This window comes from Lissotriton helveticus, chromosome 2_1 (assembly GCF_964261635.1).
Source record: "Lissotriton helveticus chromosome 2_1, aLisHel1.1, whole genome shotgun sequence".
Classification (NCBI taxonomy): Eukaryota; Metazoa; Chordata; class Amphibia; order Caudata; family Salamandridae; genus Lissotriton; species Lissotriton helveticus.
Window position 1 is genome coordinate 39044747 of NC_136059.1, and position 19710 is coordinate 39064456.

The 19710-nt window shown below is 49.5% G+C and overlaps 1 protein-coding gene across 2 annotated transcripts in view; it reads right to left on the reverse strand.

The window, feature by feature from the left end:
- Positions 1–19710, reverse strand: part of LOC144817687 (long-chain-fatty-acid--CoA ligase ACSBG2-like) — a 1080196-nt gene that overhangs the window by 913211 nt on the left and 147275 nt on the right. For both annotated transcript variants that reach the window (XM_078674432.1, XM_078674431.1), the window contains exon 2: positions 10609–10718. In XM_078674432.1, the coding sequence (XP_078530558.1) occupies positions 10609–10709 (101 nt within the window). In that variant the 5' untranslated portion in view covers positions 10710–10718. The remainder of the gene's footprint in view (positions 1–10608; positions 10719–19710) is intronic.

The window sequence follows — 19710 nt, forward strand, 5'->3', positions numbered from 1 at the left end:
CTTTGATAAAATGTCCCTGTAATGAATGGTCAGTACAAACAGATATACATATATTGTTCTTTTGTAAATTTTATTCTGTACCTAGACGAACGTGGGTTATTCCACTCCTGAAGACTATGGGAATTAATCGCTGTTGCCCTGCTTTTTTAACCATACAGAAGCTTGATAGTATTTTAAGTGTCGTATTTATTTCCTCATTCCTTAAAAATGTTTTTAAATCACGAAAATCAATTGTAATCTGAATTATGTGGAAATAACCTTTGTGTACTGTAATTGATTGTATTGTAAGAATCTTTTTAATTGTGGTTTTCTATTATTGTACTTTTATGGTTATTCTGTCTTAATAACCAAATAAAGTTTTGAAATGAATGAAAATGATACCAGTCCCAGGGATAAGTGACTGCGCTGATAATATTTGCTAAAGACATCGAAATACGGTTCATCAATGGCCGGCAGGGAGGTGAGGGGTTAGAAGATAGTGATTTGGTATCATCTTTATTGTATGATACCAAATGCTGAAAGCTTTAAGGCCCTGCTAAGTTGACATAAAAAGCAGTGCACAAATGCTTGTACTTTTCCATTTGCTTCAGAGACAGTTTTTGTAACCCAATGGTTTGATCAAGAATAATATGTGACAGGGAAGATGCTCACGTAGACACAGACATTCCAGCATAGCAGAATTTGCAATATGTCTGGTCATTTCTATTATGTTGCAATTATTAACTGGAAAAGCACCAGACATATCTTACATTACAGTGGAAAGTCCCAGAAGCTGCCCACTTGGGTCACGTGGTCAGCAACAGTATGGTTCGGACCTTACATGGTATATGACTGTTTAGAACCTTTGCTAATTGGTCAAATGGGTAGGGCTTAATTTGTGATACGTATGTGATGATGCCGGCTCCTTTTTGGTTTTGGCCTATAAAATCTGTCGCCAACGTCACATCTTTGGCCATAAAGGACTTATATTGTCTGCCTCCGTGCTGCATGTACTTTTGCATTATTTGTTCCCCAATAAATCTTTCTAACAGTTGTGCTGACAGACTTGTGTTATTTGTATTATTCCTTATTATTTCTATTTCAGCTTCTACAAATCCATCACCAGACGTCCCTGTAACTGAAAGAGGACTTCATTCTGATCACACAAACACCAAGAGGCAAGCAAGCCCAACTCAGTGCAAAGACTAATGCCAACTGAATGGAGTGACAATTAATGCGCCAAAACTAAGATCAAGGTTTTCAGGAAAAATAGGTTGAAAACCAAGGCTTTCCATACCGACTGCACAAAACTGGGCTTAACAATCTCATCAGTGGATCAAGAGGGCAAGAGGGATGTCAGGATTTTCCTGTAACAATCCTGAGGATGGCGAGGCACACTGGCATCGCTTCTCCTTGAACATAAACAAAGTTATCGTAGCAAGGGGTAGCAGCCAATTTGCTTATAGAGCTGAACTCAAGGACTTGGACAAGAGAGGATCCGAAATAGGAAGGCGGGAAGAAAAATCTGGGGGTAGTGGAACTCACTGATGCTTACCAGAAGGATTTCACACCACAGCCCTTGACATGGATGTTATCTACACCTCAATACAAACCAGATGCCAAATGGCTCCCATAAAGCATAAACTGAATAGATTAAGACATCAAGGGCCAGACTTGGTCAATAAATCTTGAAAGCAGCACTCTTAGTCAAACAACTCAATCTGCATCTGCAGCCAACTGGGAAAAAGTAACTTGACTTGGAATAGGTCAGACTTCGTACAATCATGCGCTGAAACGTATCCCACAGATTAGATTAAAACAAGATACCTTTGAGAGAATTAAACACCGATGTAAGGTGCTTGAGAACTTCTACCCGAAGAGCTACAAAGATGGTTCAAGGTCTTCTAGAAAGCCCAACTAAACCTGGTCAACTTAACTACAGAAAATGAAGACATCTTGCTCTCCTGGAGAGTGGCGCTCTTGCCCCTAACCACTACACTGCAAGACGGTAGCTACCCTTCTCCCCAAACTCCCCAAACTGCCCATACAGCGAAACTGGAGCTCTGCAGACTCACTTTCTGCTAACATTTTTATATAATGAAATCCTGAGACAAGTCACATCCTGAAGAAATAACTAGAATCCAACTAGGATTGCATATTTTTCCTCCCACGTGACATTTCTAATGAGAACAAACAGAAAAAAACACATCTGTCAAATGCTGGGACCTTTGGGGAGGTATCAGCCGACAACTAACGAGATCACTTTTCTGAGGAAAGCATGCACAATACATCCAGCGGACTCAGCCACATACAAGCCATCTAGCAATCACTTTGATACTACAAGGACAAGTACTTTTTTTCTTGAATAAGAGTACAACTCTTAGCAGCACTTTCATCTTTTATTTTTTTACTTTTTCTGTGGTAAAGACAGTTCTCTGCAGGAAGTTGCGATAACAAGCATTGGCAAAGCCAATAGGGGTTGCCTATGCAAGATCTATTGGTGTTGTCAATATTGTTTAAAGGTGTTTCAACACACCAGAAGCTGCTGTGTAACATGAGTCAAAGTAAAAACAAAGCACTGTGGCACAGCCAGTGTTCTAAGAGTTAGTGCTTTGTTTACTTTACGCCATGTTCACATCAGCCCTCACTGATGTGCAACCTCTTTTAAAACAATTAAAGCTTTGTTAATTGTTTTAAAAGGAGTTGTGGTATTACAGCCAGCACTGCCGCCTGTGCAAGTGCAGGACCAGGTTAGCCTCTCAGCATCGGTGCCTAAAAAAATTAATGTGTTCTTGTGTAAAGTAAGGGGTGCTCATATACAGAGCTTTTCCGACCTGAACGCATCAGAGAGTTAAAAAAAACAGGTGACTAAAACCATTTTTAAAAAGCAAGTACCTAAAGTGGCCCAGGGGCCAGAAGGAGGACACTAGCCTTAGGTAGCAGTACTTGGTCCATGCTCCACACAGGGACAAAGACAGAAGCTGGAGGTGAGAAGAATGAACCGACCAACAGGAAGCAAGGAAATGGTTGAAATGGGATTCAACCATTAGTAAGTAAAGGCAAGTCAATCAATCAATCAGTACTTGTATAGCGCGCTACTTACCCGTAAAGGTCCCAAAGCGCTGAGGGGAGGGGGGGTGCTGCTACTGCTTGAAGAGCCAGGTCTTGAAGAGTCTTCTGAAGGAGAGTAGGTCTTGGGTCTGTCGTATGCGGGTAGGGAGGGTGTTCCAGGTCTTGGCAGTGAGGTAGGAGAAGGATCTGCCGCCGGAGGTCGTTCATTGGATGCGGGGGACAGCAGCGAGTGCGAGGTTGGTGGAACAGAGCTGGCGAGTGGGGGTGTAGAAGCGGAGTCTACTGTTCAGGTTGGCTGGTCCGGCGTTGTGGAGTGCTTTGTGTGCGTGGGTGAGGAGCTTGAAGGTGATCCTCTTGTCGACAGGAGCCAGTGTAGGTCTCTCAGGTGGGGGGTGATGAGGATGCGGCGGGGGATGTTGACGATCAGTCTGGCGGAGGCGTTTTGGATGCGTTGTAGTCGTCATAGGTGTTTGGCTGGGATTCCTGCGTAGAGTGCGTTGCCTTAGTCCAGTCTGCTGCTGATGAGGGCCTGTGTAACCTTTTTTCGTGTTTCGGTCGGGATCCACTTGTAGATCCTGCGGAGCAGGCAGAGGGTGTTGTAGCAGGAGGAGGAGACGGCGTTGACCTGCTTAGACATGGAGAGGGAGGAGTAGAGTATGAATCCTAGGTTGCGTGCATGGTCGGTGGGTGTTGGTGCTTTTCCCAGTGTGGTCGGCCACCAGGAGTCGTCCCAGGCTGAGGGGGTGGGTCCGAGGTTGAGAACCTCAGTCTTGTCCGAGTTCAGCTTCAGATGGCTGCTCCTCATCCAGTGGGCGACGGCCTTCGTTCCCTTGTGAAGGTTGGTTTTGGCAGTGTGTGGGTCCTTGGTGAGGGAGAGGATGAGCTGGGTGTCATCGGCGTAGGAGATGATTTTGAGGTCGTGATAGCGGGCCACTTGTGCGAGGGGGGCCATGTAGATGTTGAACAGAGTCAGGCTGAGGGATGAGCCCCGGGGGACGCCGCAGATGATGTTGGTTGCTTTGGATTGGAAGGGTGGGAGGCGGACGCTCTGGGTTCTGCCTGAGAGGAAGGACATGGACCAGTCAAGGGCCTTCTCTTGGATTCCTGCTTCTAGGAGGCGTGTCTTTAGAGTGCGATGGCAGACCATGTCGAAGGCGGCCGACAGGTCCAGGAAGATGAGGGCTGATGTTTCGCCATTGTCTAGTTGGCGCCTGATGTCGTCTGTGGCGGCGATGAGGGCTGTCTCGGTGCTGTGGTTTCGTCTGAATCCGGATTGGGATGGGTCCACGATGTGGTCTTCCAGGTGACGGGCCAGTTGACGATTTTTTTGATGACCTTTGCACGGAACGGGAGCAGGGAGATGGGCCGGAAGTTCTTGAGGTCCTTGGGGTCTGCCTTGGGCTTCTTGAGGGCGTTGATTTCGGCGTGCTTTCAGCTTTACGGGTATGTCGCTGTTTCGAAGGAGATGTTGATGACCTTCCTTAGTTGAAGTGCGATGGCTGCGTCTGCTTTGTTGAATACAAGGGGTGGGCATGGGTCTGACGGAGACCCTGATGGATGGAGTTCATGACCTTGCGTGTCTCATCATTGACGTTGGACCAGGTGGTCAGGCGGATGGCGCTGGTGGTGTTAACAGGGGCGGTGGATTCTAGCGTAGGCAGGGCGGTTGTGGTGTTGAAGCGGTCATGGATCAGGGATCTTGCGATACAAGATGGCTAGTGAGTCACAGTTCTTGCGAGGGCGGGATGTCGCTGGTGTTGGCCCTGGGGTTGGAGAGATCCTTTACGATGATGAAGAGCTCTTTGCTGTCGTGTGCGTTGTTATCCAGGCGGTCTTTGAAGGAGGATCTCTTGGCTAGTCTGATGAGGTGGTGATGTCTGCGGGTGGCGCCCTTGTGGGCTGCGTCGTTGTCCTGTGTGCGTTAGTGGAGCCATATTTTCTCCAGGTTACGGCATGCGCGTTTGGAGGTCTGGAGTTAGTCAGTGAACCAGGTGGCTCTCTTGCTGCCGTGGCTGTTGGGGGGTTTCTTGAGCGGGGCGAGGGTGTTGGTGCAGTCGATCCACTGTCTGAGGTTGCAGGCTGCAGTTCTGGGTTGGTGGGGGTCGGTGGGTGGGTTCTGGCCGAGGGTGGTAATCAGCTGGTCTTCTGTGACTTTGCCCCAGCAGCAGCGAGGCAGCTTTTGGGTGCGGTAGTGTGTGGTTGGTTTCTTGAAGGTGAAATGGATGCAGTGGTGGTCGGTCCAGTGGAGTTTGGTGGTGTGGTCGAAGGCGACGTGGGTGCTTGTGGAGAAGACTGGGTCCAGCGTGTGGCCGGCGGCGTGGGTCAGTGCGGTGACGAGTTGTCTGAGGCAGAGGTTGATGATCAGGGTGACGGAGTTAGCGTGGTTGTTCTTGAGGTGGAAGTTCAGGTACCCGAGGAGGATTTAGTCTGTGGAGGAGAGTGCGTGTATGGAGTCGCTGAACTGAGCCCAGGGTCCGGGGGGTATGTAGATGAGTGTTCCTCGGAGGGTGGTGTTGGAGTCGGTGTGGATCCCGAAGTGTAGATGTTCAGCGGTGTTGAGGGTGTCGTCTGCGTGGGTGGGGACCTTGAGGGTGGACTTGTGGATGATGGGTATTCCTCCTCCAGTTCCGTTTGCACGATCCCTGTAGTTGATCTTGTAACCTTCCGGGATGGCTATGGCTATGTCGGGCGCCGATGAGTCGTTCCACCAGGTCTCGGTCAAGAAGGCAACGTCTGGGGCGGAGGTGTCTAGCAGATCCCAGAGCTCGACGGCGTGTTTGCGTGCGGAGGAGTATGCAGCAGAGGTGGTTGGGTCCAGTCCTTGGAGGTTTGGTATTCGGTAGCAGGTGAAGTTGCAGGTGCTACAGGATAAGGGTCCGTGGGTCCGTTTTGGGGTGGCCGGGAAGCAGGTGTGGTTTAGGCCGGCGTGGAGGCTACTGACGTCGTAGCGTTCGCGGGGTCCAGGGATTCTGGCACTAGGTTTGGATGGGCGCAAACGGGCTTGCCTTAGGTGCGCCTTCAGTGCGCCAATGGCACGCCCGCTGCGCCCGTGTGCTGCACGGCTGTGCAGCTGCCATCATTTAAAGAGGAGGTGGGAGGGAGGAGCAGCAGCTGGGAGGCAGGGGTTAACGAATGGGCGCGGGGGCGGGGCTGCTGGGGCAGTAGCGGCGGGAACGGCGATCAGGGGCACGGGGGGGGGCGAGGAAAGACAGCGCCCAGGAATGGGCAGCAGAGACCGAGGGTGCAAGGCTCTGGTGGAGCGGAGCTGCAGCAGGGGGGCGGGGGGGGAGGGGAAGAGACCTACCTGGCAAGGTCAGGGGTCGGGCACAATCAGGGGAGCAGAAGGCAAGAATAAGGGCACAGATAAGAATGCAGCCACAGGGGGTAGACAGGCAACAGCGGTCACAGACACCAGAAGACAGTATGGGCAGTACAGGGAAGACAGACAGCGACAGTGATACAAACCCAAGGCCTACCACTGGCCACCAGGGATGAGGCGCAGGTTGTAGCCTGCGGGTCCATTCGCCACCCCGCTCCCGCCACCCAGCTGACCCTCCCTCCCGGCTCCTTACTTAAGGGGACCGCGCTCACCTGCAAGGGAGCGAACGCTGAGCCCGTTACCAGGCTAGGTCGCCCCCACGCTCCTCTGCTGCCTGCTACCTGCTACCTTCAAGGTAGCCTCCTCGCTTCCAGTTTTTGCTGCCTTTCTGTTCCTGCTTCGGGCGACCCAGCCGCCGCTGAGCCGCCCGCCCCCCCCAGACTCTTCCCGCCGCTGCCTCCCTGCGGACTCGCCCCCCGCCAGCTCATTCGCCGCCCCGCTCCCACCACCCAGCTGACCCTCCCTCCCGGCTCCTCACTTATGCCGCCCATGCGTACGTGCAGCGTTCACGCGCAGCGGGTGCGCTGATTGTGTGCCGAAGGCGCGCCAAAGTCTGCGCCCGTCCGCGCCTGGCCCACGCCCAGCGCCAGGACCCCTTGGCCCCGCCGATGCAAGACCACCCGACGGACCTACGTCGCCGCCACCCTCAACGCACTCAATGCCGGCCGGAACCCCGCCTGCTACCGAGCCACCCCGAAACGCACCCACGGATCCTTCACCTGCAAAGCCTGCCGTTTCACCTGCCTCCGAACCTGCACCTCACCCGCCAATCCAAGCACCAGCAACAACCATCTCAAGTGCATCTTGCTCAACACCCGCTCCGTCCACAGACACGCCGTGGAACTCTGGAACCTCCTCGACAACTTCACCAGACGTCGCCTTCCTCGCGGAAACCTGGATGAACACCTCCTCAGCCCCCGACATCGCCATCCCGGATGGGTACAAGATCACCAGGAGGGACCGTGTCAACCAGACCGGAGGAGGCATCGCACACAAGAACACCATCCGCATCACGACCAACTCAGACGACACTCAGAGGCACCCTCATCTACAGACCCCCGGGACCACGCACACATTTCAGCGAAGATATATCAAACTTCATCAGCCCGCACGCTCTCCCCTCTGCTGACTACATCCTCCTAGGGGACTTCAACTTCCACCTGGAGAACAACGACACCAACACCACCACCCTGCTGGACAACCTCGGAATCAAGCAACTGGTGAACACCCCCACCCACTACGCCGGACACACGCTTGACCACGTCTTCTCCTCCAGCAAGCACATCTCCTTTAGCCACTCCACCGGACTTCATTGGACGGACCACAGCTGCGTCCACTTCAGCTTCAGAAGAACCACGACCCACCAACACCCGCAACAGATTCCTCGCAGGAGCTGGAACAAGATCTCCGCCGACCAGATTACCACCTCCCTCAGCCAGAACCCTCCCGCCAGCGCAACGGACCCCAACGAAGCAGCCAGCAACCTCACACAGTGGATCACCAACTGCGCAGACAACCTCGCACCACTGAAGACCCCCCCCCACCCCCCAGCAGACCAAGCAACAAGAAAGCCTCCTGGTTCACAGACTAACTCAAGAACTCCAAAAAGAACTGCCGTACCCTCGAGAAAGCCTAGAGCAACGACCAGACCTCAGACAACATGACTGCCCTCAAGCACGCCACCCGCACCACCAAGAAGACAGCATTCAAGGAGCGACTGGACAACAACGCCCACAACAGCAAGGAACTCTTAAGCATCGTCAAAGAGCTCTCCAACCCCAGCGCCGGAAACGACATCACTCCCTCGCAAGACCTCTGCGACTCACTCGCCTCGTTCTTCCATAGCAAGATCGCCAACATACACAACAGCTTCGGCGCACAGACCACGCACCCAACCACCGAGCCAACGACCCCCACCACCACCCTCCGCGCCTGGAGTCCGGTCAGCACCGAAGACACCACCCGCGTGATGAACACCATCCACTCCGGATCTCCAACCGACCCCTGCCCCCACCACGTCTTCAACAAGGCAGACTCCATCATCGCACCCCATCTCCGGGACATCATCAACACCTCCTTCCACACCGCCACCTTCCCGGAGAGCTGGAAGCACGCCGAGCTCAGCGCCCTCCTGAAAAAACCAACAGCGGACCCCACCGACCTCAAGAACTACCGCCCCATCTCACTCCTCCCTTTTCCTGCCAAGGTCATCGAGAAGACCGTCAGTCAGCTTGCCGCCTTCCTCGAGACGAACGGATCCCTCGACCACTCGCAATCCGGCTTCCGAGCCAACCACAGCACCGAGACCGCCCTCATCGCAGCCACAGACATCAGATCCCTGCTAGACAACGGGGAAACAGCGGCCCTCATCCTCCTGGACCTCTCCGCAGTGCTCGACACGGTCTGCCACCGCACCCTGGTGCAGCGCCTCAACAACATTGGAATCCAAGAGAAGGCACTGGAATGGATCATCTCGTTTCTCACCGGAAGAACCCAGAGAGTCCGCCCCTCCCGTTCAGATCAGAGGCCACCAAAGTCATCTGCGGCGTACCACAAGGATCATCACTCAGCCCCACCATCTTCAATGTCTACATGAGCCCCATCGCACGCCAACCCAACCTCATCATCTCCTACGCAGACGACACCCAGCTGATCCTCTCCCTCACAAACGACCCTGCCACTGCCAGAACCAGCCTACACGAAGGGATGAAAGACATCGCCGAGTGGATGAAGAACAGCCGCCTGAAACTGAACTCAGACAAGACGAAAGTCCTTATCCTGGGATCATCGCCCACCGCCTGGGACGACTCCTGGTGGCCCCCTGCCCTGGGCACCGCTCCCAAGCCAACGGATCACGCACGTAACCTGGGCTTCATCCTGGACTCCTCCCTCTCGATGACCAGACAAGTCAACGCCACCTCCTCGTCCTGTTTCAACAACCTGCGTATGCTCCGAAAGATCTTCCGGTGGATCCCCACCGAAACCAGGAAGACTGTCACACAGGCACTCGTCACCAGGCCGACTGGACTACGGAAACACCCTCTACGCCGGAACCACAGCCAAACTCCAGAAAAGACTCCAACGCATCCAGAACGCCTCCGCACGACTCATCCTGGACATCCGACACAGCCACATCTCCGGACACCTGAGAGACCTGCACTGGCTCCCAGTCAGCAAGAGGATCACGTTCAGATTCCTCACCCACGCACACAAGGCTCTCCACGACCTGGGCCCCAGGTACCTCAACAACCGCCTGACCTACACTCCCACCCGCCAGCTACGATCCACCAGCCTCACCCTCGCTGCCGTTCCACGCATCCGCAGAGCCACCACCGGAGGAAGATCCTTCTCCTACCTGGCAGCCAAGACAAGGAACTCCCTCCCCATCCACCTCCGACTGACCCAGGACCACCTTTCCTTCAGGAAGCAACTCAAGACCTGGCTCTTCGAGCAGTAGCTGCCGCCCCCCCCCCAGCGCCTTGAGACCCCTCCGGGTGAGTAGCGCGCTATATAAAGGCTATGATTGATTGATTGCGGGTGTAAGAGGGCCTCAACTTCCACAGCAGCGGCAGCTGGGGCAGGACACACAGGCAGAGCTGTGTGGTGGGGGAGCAACCTAACAGCAAGGTCAAGTAATAGGAGGGCTTTAAGTCCATTACAGTTTTATGGGGGGGGTGGGGAGATGAAGAATTTTTAATTGTAGCTCCCCAACAAACATACAAAGAGTACCTTGGATATGGGCACGTCCACCCTGACCTCCAGGAGTCAGGGCCAACCTCATAAGGATTTCCACTACTAAGAATGGGTGAAGGTAGTAAATAAACGAGTATTATTTTTCCTTTTTTCCACTTTCCATTGAAGTGACGTTGTGAGGCACACTACACCACATCTTCCCTCATTAGGCAGAGGGATACTACTTGTTTTGACAATCTATTTTGCAGCATCAGTTGAATGGAGGGACTGGTTCTGAAAGTGTTTGAGGTGAACATGAGAAATCTTAAAGCCATGGGGTGGTTGGGTCCCTGACAGATGTTTAAGAAGGTTACTATTCTGGCATCATGGACAGAAGGCATGCCGCCCTCCTTATGTGCAGTCTGCTTGAAGTGAAAGTGTGGGGGGGGGGTTCCCTTCCAATGACAGGCAGGTTCCACATGACAGATTAATTTGCTGCTCAATACCTTTCATAAGCATCCTCGGCGCAGTCTTCCTCCTCAAGCCAGTTACTCTCCGCCTGCGATGTGCAGTCCTCCTTCACGTTCACAGCACCATTCACAGCCATGGTGGAGGTCTGTGGAGAGAAATGCCCAATTGATGTGAACTGCATTCAAGTACATCTGGTTACCTACAATGCATTGCTTACACAAACTCAAATATGCTACCAGGATACAGTTTGTAGGTGGGCTCACAGAGGGGCCACACAAAGTAGCCATGGGCACTTTGTTCCCTAGCAAAGAAGAGCCTCAAGAAAGCCTTTTCTGCCCAGGTCCCTGCAGGCTGCAGGAGGCTGTCCATATCTAACTTAAATTCCATACTCGAACCATGGTCTTGCAAACTTTTTAACTCAAGGCTAAGGAGATAATGAAAGGGCTAGCAGTGTGATGAGTTTCTCCTCAACTCCCTTGAGATGCTTCACCTGTTCAGGTAGCAGGGGTGACCAGAAGCACAGTTGGGTATTAGACATTGGCCCTAGTGAGGTACACATGCTTCAAACTACTATTTGTTAACTGCTCAATATACACACTTACTTAATTTACCCTGGAATCTCCTGACACAGAATCAACACTACAGACTGTTGCCACGCGCGTTCCCCAGCAGATCAACACTGTTTTGGAGAAAGCGGGAGAACATTTGAAGGCTGGCATCTATGACCCGTCTGAAGCAGTCTGTAAAAGTACCTCAAACTGCACTGCCAGTGCACAAAGGGCTTAATTCACAGAGTGTTCAAATGATGGACACATGCACCTCCAATCACAGCCAAAGCAGGGCTGCAGAGGGCTCCCACTGCACCCACGGGGCAGCAATGACGAAGGTAATGGACCTCAGACTCTGAAGAGCAATAGCCAAGGGATACAACTATTGCAAAACAAGTTCACATTCACGAAAAGCAAAGTCATCTCAGTCACTGGAATTACCTTGAGCCATATTCTTGTTCACAGCTTTAATCACTGGGCCACTGCCCCCACTGTATGCAAACCAGCCTTGACCCAGTTACAGACAGGATAGTCCAGTCCAGGTTGCTAGACCCCGCCTCCAGACAGCAAGCAGTCAGCCGACTTGGGGCTCCTGGAGGTGGCATCTCTAGTCCTGAGCAACACAAGGTCCAGGAGCTATGTTTGAGCAGATCTGTCAAAAGCATTCCAAGCCTGACGAAAATTGATGGAGGACGGGACAGTCAGTTTCCAGTCTCTGGGATTAACTCAGTGATTCCATCTAACCGGCTGTGTACTGCACGCTCTGAGCAACTTAACAAATGGAAATCACAGTCTAGAAGAAATCTCCTACTTTGCAAGTAACCCACTCAGTCCTTATGGAATGTCCGTGTCATGCGAATAACAAACTGCTAACTCCAAGTTAACAACAAAAATATGATTTACACATTGCAGAATACTGCGAATAACAAATGAGTGTTGTTTAAAACACTTACTGATTGATGATGTCTTAATAGGCCTCCAGATGCGCCAAGCACTGATCCCTTATTGAAGGATGAAGTCTTTAGAGGCCTCCAGATGCAGTCAAGCACTGATCCCTTATTGAAGGATGAAGTCTTAATAGGCCTCCAGATGCAGTCAAGCGCTGATCCCTTATTGAAGGATGAAGTCTTAAGAGGCCTCCAGATGCGCCAAGCACTGATCCCTTATTGAAGGATGAAGTCTTAATAGGCCTCCAGATGCAGTCAAGCGCTGATCCCTTATTGAAGGATGAAGTCTTTAGAGGCCTGCAGATGCAGTCAAGCGCTGATCCCTTATTGAAGGATGAAGTCTTTAGAGGCCTCCAGATGCAGTCAAGCGCTGATCCCTTATTGAAGGATGAAGTCTTAATAGGCCTCCAGATGCTGCCAAGCGCTGATCCCTTATTGAAGGAAAGTCTTTAGAGGCCTCCAGATGCAGTCAAGCACTGATCCCTTATTGAAGGATGAAGTCTTAATAGGCCTCCAGATGCAGTCAAGCGCTGATCCCTTATTGAAGGATGAAGTCTTAAGAGGCCTCCAGATGCGCCAAGCCCTGATCCCTTATTGAAGGATGAAGTCTTAATAGGCCTCCAGATGCTGCCAAGCACTGATCCCTTATTGAAGGATGAAGTCTTTAGAGGCCTCCAGATGCAGTCAAGCCCTGATCCCTTATTGAAGGATGAAGTCTTTAGAGGCCTCCAGATGCTGCCAAGCGCTGATCCCTTATTGAAGGATGAAGTCTTTAGAGGCCTCCAGATGCAGTCAAGCCCTGATCCCTTATTGACTGATGTCTGAAGAGGCCTCCAGAAGCTTTCGAGCGCTCACATTCACCCTGTTATGCCACCAACATCATGAGCGTCAAGCAGACTAGACTGGTCCTCCGCGGCGCAGCGCCAGAGTTACAACGCCTTGATCAGCATGATGACCAGGATCCAGGCAGCTTAAGGAGTACGAGGCCAAATATATCCATGAAAGGAGATAAATTCCAAAACTTTGCGGCTTCACGACCATGCTTCCGGAGTGCTGATCCCTTCCTTCACCAAGGCTTCTTTTGTAAGGGCAGACCCAAGGAAGGAGGTTCTTAACTGAGTGGGGTAGGCATGCTGAGGGAGAAAAGATAAGGGAATTGTAGAATGTGCATGGCCTCTAACTTGCATGTCTTTTGAAATAATTCTCAAGTCCTTATACTAACGGAACAAGTACGCTTATCTACAGCTGGTCAATCTTTACCTATCTGGAAGGTCTAACTGGGTCTCCAGCACTACTGCACAGCACGTGCCTACATGTGAAAAACAGGCAAACCTCAGGGTGTGGACACTGCAGGGATCTACTGCCTAATCCTGTGCCAGTGGGTCCATGCAAGAGATGCCCACAGAGGGTGGCACCTACATGTTAATTTCGTTAAGAGTAATTTTACACAAGAGTTTTACATACCAATGGACTATACTTTGCTATTTCACACCGAGAACACTTCCCATCACTACACCTTCTAGGGACTACATGCTGAAGTATACACTTAAAACCTGCTATCACCATGCAGCTGCTGGTTAATAAATGTCAGATGTTGGTAGTTTTTAGTCTGCAGGTGTGGCCGCAGAGGTTTTGCCCATGGACTTCTAGCAACTCAGGCGCTCCAGTGAAAGCTTGGTGGCTCAGACCGAGGGGCTGCAAATAGCAAGCAATTGCAAAGCCAATAAGTCTCGCCTATGCTAGAGCTACTGGCTTTGCCAAAGTGTTTTAGCCATGCTGGTTGCTGTACACCATGGCTAAATGTTAGTGGCATGGAGGGAGTATTGGGAAAGAGTAGAGTGGTGTGGCCGGAATAGTGCAGCAGGAGTAGCGAGGAGCAGAATGGAGTATGCATAGTGTGGAGGGAGTAGAGTGGTGTTGAGGGAGTGGCATAGAAGGAGTACAGGGAGTGGTGCGAAGACAGTAAAGTGGAGGGAGTAGAGAGGAGCAAAGTGAAGTATGCATGATGTGAGTGCACTACTGTTACTGACCAAACTTTTTCAATTTGAATAGCAATTGCAGACAGTTTTAAAGATAAAAACTATACATTGATAAATGATAATTTGTTTTGATCATATTAAAATATTTGTTTTCACCACATTTCAGAATGACAAAAAAAATTGCTTCATTTGAGCTTTAATTATTCAGACATTTACTAAAATATCTGCCCATATATTTACAGGCATCTACATTTTGTTGTACGATACAAAAAAGCCTTTCCTTTCAAAACCCATGAAGATTGTCATATAAATCACCTCACTTTGAAGTCAAAGAAAAAAAAGTAAACACCAAGCTCCATGGGAAGACAGAGGATGATATTGGACTTATGTCTTTCAATACACATCGATTGTGAAGAGAACAATTTAAAGAGTTGTTTATAGAAATTGGACACTTGTGGAAAAGTAAATTTTGCCATGTTGTATGTGCCTACGTGTTCCCCATCTTAAGTTATATGTGCATGATCGATATGCATGTATTCCCCTCTGATCGATTAAAGATGCAATTACAGTTGTGTCCATCTTTAGTATGCCAGTTTCCAGTCCTCGTGAAAACAACGAGTATTAGGCCTATGTAAACCTATGTTGCCACGTTTTACAGTGCGCACGTTAATTCATTGAATTATCCCCGTTTCTAGGCCTCAAAAGGGCCCGGACACCAGATTCAGCTCCTGTCTCCTGAACCCTCTTTCCGAGGAGCGATACAGCCCCCACCTGCATCCCTGACCCTTCACTTACTTCCTGCCACGCAGTGCCCGGCCCGGCCTGGCTCTGCCTCCCAGTCTGCCAAGAGTATGTTATGCTTCCAGTTATCAATCCAGCCCTCCTTCTCTGCATTCCTAAGCTACTGCATCGCATCAATAGTTTCCGTCATGGTCTAGCCTTTATGTCTCCATGTAAGAGAAATACTTTATTAATATTCATAGGATATTCCTAGCACACGCAATACATGTAGAATTATGCACGCACCAGTCTTAGTGTCTAGTAGCCTTTGCCCTGATAACTTTTGGATTCTATCAATATGTACTCCAAACATTAGATACCAGATATGCCTTAGGTACATGTCGCTCTGACACTCCAGACTTTAGTCTCCTCTTCTAGTACAGAAGTCATAGCCCCAGTTCTCCTGGTAACACGTCATTGCCCGTTTGCGCGCACTACTAGGTTAAAGGTCCCAGCTGCTCAGGTAGCCCCCTCCATGTTTCCGCCCCGTTTATGACACTTCTGTTACGTTTACATCACATGTCTATGTACACGCCTTCTTGTTACACCATTTTGCCCTTATCTTTCGCGACTGCTACGAGTCACGCCTACTGTTACGCCTACTGTATTGAATGTAATGCAATTGTTTTAATATATATATACTGTGCACTGTTACAAAAAGTTACCCTTACTTGTCCGTCCCCAGACCCCATTCCCTGGCAGCTGCCGTCCCGTGCTTTCTATTGCAGGCTGTCCTGTTCCTGTCCCTTATGCCTGATTAAAGCCTGTAGACTCAAGATAGCTCAATAAATAAGAGACAGGATTCGAGGTATCTGTTTTATTGATTGTATTAAAAATAGTACCGGTAATTAATTATTTATTTACCACATAATGGCGCCCGAACAGGGACTTGCCCTTTCCCCACGCGCCGGAGAAGCCACGCAGGCCCCCTGATCCTCTGCAGCCGTGACGGAACCATACCGTGCACGTGCAGATATTTCTGCTTCAAGTATCCCTCAGGTCCACGGAGGAGACGGAGGTTGCGGTCCAGCATCCAGACGAGGCGGTGAGGAACGCGGCGAGTCCCGACCAGAGCCCAAGCCGAGAGTCCAAGGTCCGAGGTATCCGGAGGCCCACCTGTAACTGAAGTCCGTAGTCCGTCGTCGTAGCAATCCAGTCCAGTCCGAGGCCTTCCGTTCTTGCTGCCCGGTGAGTACCGATGCTGGGGTAGTATCTAGACAGGGTCAATTAATTTGTCTCTGGTCCGTGGGTTTGGGTACACAGATCCAACACGAAGTGTTCACCTAGGTGGACGCGGGTCCTGACGTGTCTCTTTATGGGACCGGTAAGTTTCGTACTGTTTTAGCAGTGCATCTAGTAATTCTAGTAAGTTTCGTTCGAGAAATTCATGTGTTCTGTTCTCAGTATACCAGGTAGTATTCTGTCCGAACTGTTATTTTCAATGTTATTCAATGTGTTTTCAATGTCGTGGTATGAGTGATTTGTTTTTTCAGTTATTATTGTGTTTATCGTGTATTGTATTGTGTCCAGATTCCAGCCTAGACAATGCCTCTATTCTCAAAGTTACGTCAGTTAAAAACCAGAAAAGGGTTGCTCGAGGAAGCAGTCCCTGTCCCGCCTAGGGACAGTCCAGGTCATTTTATGTATCATAAGCATGGCCTAAGTGCCATATTATATCTAGACTTATGGGTGGATTACACCAAGGAATTAGAAGAAAAATATAGATGGCCCGTATCAGGTACGTGGGATGCCGAGTGCATCATGCGACTAGAAGAAGCATTATGGAAAAAGAAATCCAGACAGTCCCAGAAAGATGCCATCGAGTTATGGCGCAAAGAATCTCATAGAAGAACCGAAAAAGAAATCAGGAAAACAGAATTAAGTAGGGAATCCTCGGAAAGAGCCCAAGAAAGGGAATTAATCGAAGTAGGTGAACGAGTTAAAGCAGAACAGTCAGACAGACAGAGAAATGCCCTTATTAAGGGTATGTATCCTCTTCTTGCCGAGGGCTTGCCGAAAGCAACCCCGGAAGTACCATGTAATTTTCCGCCGCCATTAGTTCCGATTAAGCTACGTCACAAACCGACTGCAGCTGATATTTTTCTCTCGTCCTATTTGGACGACACAGTTCCAGCATATGCAAATCCTGTTCCGCCTGCTCCTGTAAATAATGTAATTCCTGTTCCTCCAGCCACCGGGGCACCCGTTGCAGCATCTGTTACGGTACCCCCGGTCCAGCCCACAGTACATGTACCAGCTACATCAGTCACTCTACCAGCACGTACAGTACACACCGACGATTCTAGTTTAGGGGCCACGGGGGGGAAGTCCTCCTGGAACCCCGCCTCAACATAGACTTATAACAATACTCGAGCTACAGGCACGAGCGTTACAGCGTTCGCCCAAACTTCAGTCAGTCGCAGATATCAAGCGAGCCCTTACCGAATGCCGTTATGATCCAGTCCCAGGCGATGATGATATGGTCCTGTATTCATTGCGTGTAAGACGGGTGACCGAATATTTGGACACCCTGCCGAATATGAAAGGATATCTAGACAGAATATATCGTTTTATCCGTACAGGAGTAGATCCAGAAAGTATTGGCGACGCCATGGTTCAAAGAAAAGTCGAGATCCAGCTCATGCTTTTAAAGTTTCTAATTAATTGTTTAATAAGAGAACAAGATTATCCGGACAAAGATCCGGAAGAAATGAAAGTCCTGACCAGGTGGAGTGACCATATAGCCGAGGGAAGACACAAGACACAGAACTGTATAGAGAGTATGTACAAGAAAATCCGTAGGGAAATAATAAAGTTACACGAGAAACGAGAAGCAGCACAAGTAGCCGAGAAAGAAGACGACTCTCCTACTGAAGAGGTAGACGACGAGAATCCCTCCAGAATAGCGTATGTAGGTAGAACTAGACTTCCCGACCGACATTCACGCCTAGAACACAAGAAAGTTTTCCCTCCTCCAGCACCAGAACAGAGTTCTCTTGAACAAGTATTTCAAGCTACCGATCACATTTTGAAATCACGAATCGGTTATAGTGAACTTAGTACAATGCATGAACAAGAACTAGCCCGATCAGCAGTCCGATGGACTACTGATTCTACCACTTTTCCAGACGAAATAGTGGCACAAATGTTTCTGAAACTGCCCCCAGCCGAGCAGCGACTGGTGGGTATGTATATGATCCAGCACCTCATTACACTGTATGAGGGACAGCATTCTGATCCAGGTCCGCTACATGATGTATTGAACGAGTTACTCCAGTATAGATGGAGAGGTCTAGGTACCGATTTAATTAGTATCATTCTAGAACAGCGCCACAAATATCGAACGTTTCTGAATCCGCATTTTGTTCATGTCTCACCTCCAGAAAGTAAATCATTTTACATAGACAGACAGCATCCGTTACGGGAAGTACACCCAGTTAGGACAACGGGTGGTGAGCTAGAACGAGTATTTGTTTACACCCCTATCACAAAGATGGAACTCTTAGAGATGAAAAAGTTAATTCCCTGTCACGATAAAGATCCAGCAGGGTTCCATCGAGAATTAAAAGACATGCTCCGTATGGGAGAATACACGTATCCTGATATCATTAAAATGTTAAAGGTCCTGTTGCCCGCAGGGGTATATGAAAAACTCAAGGAAAAAGAATGGGAGGTGGGAGAGAAAAAGATAGATTGGACAGCTCTAGAAGCTGAAGATAATTCACGAGTACCAGGTACCGGTCTTGGGGGTAAAGTTAAAGAATTGCCCGAGTTATTGATACAGGTTTTGCCAAGATTACTAGCCACGAAAAAGGAAGATTGGGATGCAATCTCAGCCTGTAAACAGAAACAAGATGAAGATACTAGTGATTATTATTCCAGATTTGAAAAATGTTTTATTATTAACAGTGGTCTGAAAACAAGTAGTGAATCGTTCCCTCATCTCTTTGTTACCAAACTGGTCGAGAATTCAAGTCCACAAGTTAAGAACCGAGTATTGAAAGTCGAAAGTAGTTGGCAAGCTAATACTCCGTCACAAATGTTACAAATGCTCCAGTATCACCAGAACAGAATCAGGGAAGAGCAAGAACACGAAAGGAGACTTATGAAAGACACGAAAATGAAAGTATTAGTTGCACAATCTGTTCCACAAGACAGTCAGAAGAGGGGTCCGAATCAAGCCAGTCATCCTGCAGCTCCCGTTAAAGGGACTTGCAATTACTGTAAACAGCCAGGTCATTTTATAAACGAGTGTGCAGTTCTGAAACACAACATAGCTACTGGTAAAACTAAAGAAAGACCACGTCCGCCTAGACAAGAACAAGTTTCACAGACTTCTCAGCCACCACAGAATGCACAACAGACAGTTCCAGCACCGCAGCCTATCGCTGCAACACAGCATGTTACACAGCAGATGTACCAGTATGCCCAGACAGAGTATCCAGATTATCAGCCGTATTCATGAAACAGCCTAGAGAGGGAGGTAGGCTTGCCTCTCATCGAGATACCTGTAGATCAAGAGGGTCCCTATGTACACAGTCAAGTATTAGGGAAAGACAGAAAGTTTTTGATTGATACAGGGGCAAGTAGGACTACTATTAGTCATGACGAGGTTCCAGGGGCTCCACTCTCAGGCTCTAAAAATGTTTCCCTTGGATTTTCAGGAAAGCCGATTGTTAATGAAATTTCTAAACCAATTAATCTAGAAGTTGGCCCATTGTCCCGAACTACTGATTTGTTACTCACGAAATCATGTCCAGAAAATTTGTTAGGCATTAAGACATTAAAAGAATTAGGTGCAGTAATTTGCTGCTCCCCAGAAGGGGTCCGATTGTTTGAGAGACTTTAAAGGTCATTATGTATTACGTGATTTTGATCCAAGA